At 36.9% G+C, this 3,984-nt stretch overlaps 1 protein-coding gene across 1 annotated transcript; it reads right to left on the bottom strand.

Annotated features, from left to right (window-relative positions):
* Window positions 1-300: 300 nt before the first annotated feature.
* LOC149243835 (lipase-like PAD4) lies at window positions 301-3,643 on the bottom strand. Its single transcript, XM_089367868.1, has 4 exons — window positions 3,514-3,643; window positions 2,484-2,808; window positions 1,612-2,367; window positions 301-1,388 (listed from the first exon to the last, which is right to left on the bottom strand). The coding sequence occupies exons 1-4, from the start codon at window positions 3,537-3,539 to the stop codon at window positions 621-623; spliced, it is 1,875 nt and encodes a 624-aa protein (XP_089223994.1). The 5' UTR covers window positions 3,540-3,643; the 3' UTR covers window positions 301-620.
* Window positions 3,644-3,984: the final 341 nt, after the last annotated feature.

A 3,984-nucleotide genomic window follows, 5' to 3' on the forward strand; every position in this document is an offset into this window, starting at 1 on the left:
CATGCAAAAAATATCACGGTGACATCACTTCTCAGAAGCTTCAAGTTTTGCTTCCCTTGCAATATGTACGATCCGATCCTAAACCATAATTGTTTCGTGTTTCGCGTGGTTGTTGATCATGAAGTGGAAACCATAAAGATTGTCTTAAAGTTCTTTTCTTTGTCCACAAATTTATAATCAAGTTAAGGACGATTTACTAATATAGTTCCGGATTGTCTTAAAATGTTTTTCTTTGTCCAAGTCTCTTTGTGTAATTCTATTGCCTGATTGTCTCAATTAAATAAAACCCCACCTTCAAAATTAAAGCAAAAGGAATTTCTTCTTTAACCGTCAGGACATTACATCACTTGTGATCACGCACGCTATTTTAAACCATGAAATGAAATTACTTCTTAAAAAGAAGAGAACAAGGAAATTACATGTTAAAAGCAAGAAACCTACATGGAACAAGTTCCCTAATTCATCACGCTAATTTAAACAAATGAAAGGAAATCAAAACCTAAAGACGCGAAACCTAAGTGGAACAACGAAATTAGGAAATCACAACCTAAAGACACGAAACCTAAGAGGGACAAGGAAATTGCATCTGAGAAACAAGAAACCTAATTGAAACAACCTTCTCAGCCCTTCCAGCTTTCTGTTTCCATTATGTCGTTCAAAGGAGAGGTCCATCCAGGAAATTGATTTTGCTTGTATTCTTTCCATTCTTTCCACCATTCCATGAAGCTGCTTCCTTCCAAGAAAACATCGGAGGAAATGTTGCGATCATTGATCAATCTTGTCACATAACCTTCAAACATCTCAAGACGTTCTAGCTTTTGGTGTTGACCCTGTTCCACATTTCTCATTTCTTTTAAAGCCTCTTCTACATGTGCCCAAAAGCAGGAGTCCTGAGTGAGGGATGCAAGCTTGGTGCGCCCGCTCCGACCTCTTGAACTGCGAGTTTTTTCTTTCTCTTCCATCCATTTCTGAAGAACTTTATGACGATTGGGTCTTCCATCTGAAAGATAGTTGCCATTGCTGTTAGTGCGATAATAATATGCAATATCCAGAGGCTCTACAAGTCTTCTATATGCAGTGCCAGCATTTATCCACTTATTTTGAGATTGGAAATCACTGGGCAACTCATGTCTCTCCCACATTTCAATAATCTCATCCCAAAACTCAGCGAGCTTTAACCTCCGCCCATTAGCCTCCATATCCTCATGTTTCCTGAAGGAATCATAATATGTGATGCCATCTTCCTTCTCACAACGCTCTTTATACCACTCAACCTCTGCCATATTACATTGTTTCTCGCTTAATTCAATTGCTAGCTTACCAACATTTGTATTATGCTTGTTTTCCATATTTGCTGCTCTTTGTAGGGCAATCTGTGCATGATCATTCTGCCAAACATTGTCATCACCAAGTCAAGAACACGCCTGAGTCTCAATCAGTGAGCTAAAAGAGGAAAATAAAATTCAGAAATGCAGATAAAAGTCAATGTCACATTACAATTTAATATCAAACTCCTACACCATAAATGATAAAAGACCAGCAAAACTTTCAGACATTTTTTCGCTTAAAAGATTTGAAGGTTGTTATCAGGAAGAGGAATTTAGTATTTACCTGAGCTCCAACACCAAGGGCTTCCAGTTGCAATGAAATTCCCATCTTGTAAGAAGATTCCGAATCAGGTTTTGCAGTTAGTTTCCTACTGATGCACATTTCTACGACATGATTCAAAACAGAACCATACTCTTTATGCTCTGAAAAGCAGTCCTGTACAATAGTATCATAAGATTTTCCGTAGCTTTGCAGTGTCAAATGAAGAATCTTCAAAACGGTCTCAGAATTATCAATACAAGCCGCCCCCTCACTTGAACAAAACATGTAAGTGCCAAAAGGTCTGTATGGGCTTCTCTTGATAACACCATCTAACTCCCTTAGAGAGTCAAGCCCATAGTCTGCTATTGTGTAAGTATGCTGCAAGACATTATTAAGAAGGGTCCTACAGGCATCTTGAATAAGAGAATCAGGTACAGTTTTACTGTCAGTAGCCATTATGCGTTGCCAATAAGGCAAAATAGGAATCAAGGGCTCAGCGATTGACTCAAGTGGTGCAAGGAGTATTCGAGGAACGATATCATGTTGGGAAACCACGTGAAAAAAGTTGCCTGCCCAATTTTCACGGGCAACTGCTTCAACAAGTCCTACATCCCCCACTAAAGGACTTCCAAATGTTACGCAAAAGGGCGAACTTTGCCTGAGCCTCTTTTCCAGTACCCATAGTGTGGCCAAAGTTGCAACTGCCCCTCCTAAGGAATGACCCACAAATATAATGGGTTTCAGCTTCCTTTGTTTTGAATCCGTATAAACTTGCATCTGTTTGGTCAAGAAATACATGTCATTATTTTCCTTCTCCTTTTCCAAAAGCTCCATCTCTAACAAGGAAATAAGCAATCACTCGTTAACGAAACTTGAAATATAAATTAATTTACCTTTGCTTGGAAATCTGTATTCTCCATAACATGTAGGAACAATTTAAGGGGCCCCTGATGGACGAGGGCTGGTTGAGCATCATTACCCTCAAGGCAACTAGAGAAGACCTTGTTGTCAGTTTGTATATTGCCCTCTCCATATTTGCTCTCCTTGACAATAAAACCTTCTATTTCATGAAACGAAGGGAATGCAACATATGCAACGCCTTCATATTCATTTAGGCTATAAGCCTCTAAGTTGTTTGCAAGACGCGACTCTTCCCAAGCCTTGGACAGTATTCCGCACGAAACAATAAAACTTGCAATCTCTTGATCAGCAGTGAATCTGCACCAACATTTCTATAAATTAGCACTACCATCGAAGAAAGCCAAATACCAGATTATTGGCTCAGCTACTGACCGTATCCATTACTGGGCCAATTAAAAATCGCGTTACTAATTACAGACCATAACATCATTTACCACAATCTCATACAAAATTACAAAATAAAGCCCATCATTTTATCAATTTATAAGCAAACAACAAATGCAAAAAGAATCCTGGAAATTTTGATTATGTAAAGTATTACAAGCTAAATAAGCGCCGATGTTGTGCACCAGCAGCTTGAATCAAACCCATTGAAATTAACACCGAAATAAACATAAATTCACCCTAAAATCAGATCCAACTTTCAACTAAGCTATATATTAAACACTGTAAAAAAATTAAAATTCCGCTAAAACCACATCAAACAACAGTAAAATGCAAACTTTTACTTTCTTAAAAAATATCCTTATCTTGGATTGAAATTATACACACAATAGTTTCAAATTCGGCGCAGAACAAAAACCTTCCTCTCCCCAAACCACATTTAAAAAACAATAAGGTGCGTACTTTACCTTACAAAATATATCATAATCTTCACCTGCGACTACCAATTTATTTAAAATATACACACAATATTTTGAAAGTTGACACTGAATTATTTATCAAAATGTAAAGAAAACAACAATATTTTTGGAAAAACGAAATTTCCGAACTCATTCTTACAGCGGTGTAAACGACTCTGATTCCATTTGGTGTACTGTTCTTCACAATTCTTTCGGAGATTCCTTGTAATGCACCCAGCGGTGTGTTTATTTATAAGTGGGGAAAGAGAAAGAACGAAGCTACATCCCGGAAAATCAATGGAATATGCAGAGCAACTGCAGTTGTAAATGCGCGGAAAGTCAATCGAACGAGCGATTTGTGTTTTCAACGCTTTGGTTGGTTCGTTGGGAACAGATAGCCAATTAATGGGGCCCATCGCGAACGTAACGTGAAAGTCACTTCCATCCTATATTATTTTTTGAAGAAATTTCCAAATGCCTTACCGCGTCTTAGTTGGATTAATGACTTTTTAAATTTAATATAATTTAAATTTATATATGTAATAATTATTAAATAGTAAAATTAATATTAATTAATTAAAAGTAATTTACAATTAATATTACACTTTCTACAAATATTTATAATGAAAAT

This window comes from Pinus tabuliformis, chromosome 8, assembly GCF_031772625.1.
Source record: "Pinus tabuliformis cultivar Carrire ecotype Pingquan chromosome 8, CPIR1, whole genome shotgun sequence".
Taxonomy (NCBI): domain Eukaryota; kingdom Viridiplantae; phylum Streptophyta; class Pinopsida; order Pinales; family Pinaceae; genus Pinus; species Pinus tabuliformis.

Coding starts and splice junctions, on each gene's coding strand:
- LOC149243835 (XM_089367868.1), bottom strand. CDS start 3,539: ATGGAATCAGAGTCGTTTACACCGCT. Junction 2,809..3,513: donor TCAGAGTCGTTTACACCGCT/GTAAGAATGAGT, acceptor ATGTTGGTGCAG/ATTCACTGCTGATCAAGAGA. Junction 2,368..2,483: donor ATACAGATTTCCAAGCAAAG/GTAAATTAATTT, acceptor TTGACCAAACAG/ATGCAAGTTTATACGGATTC.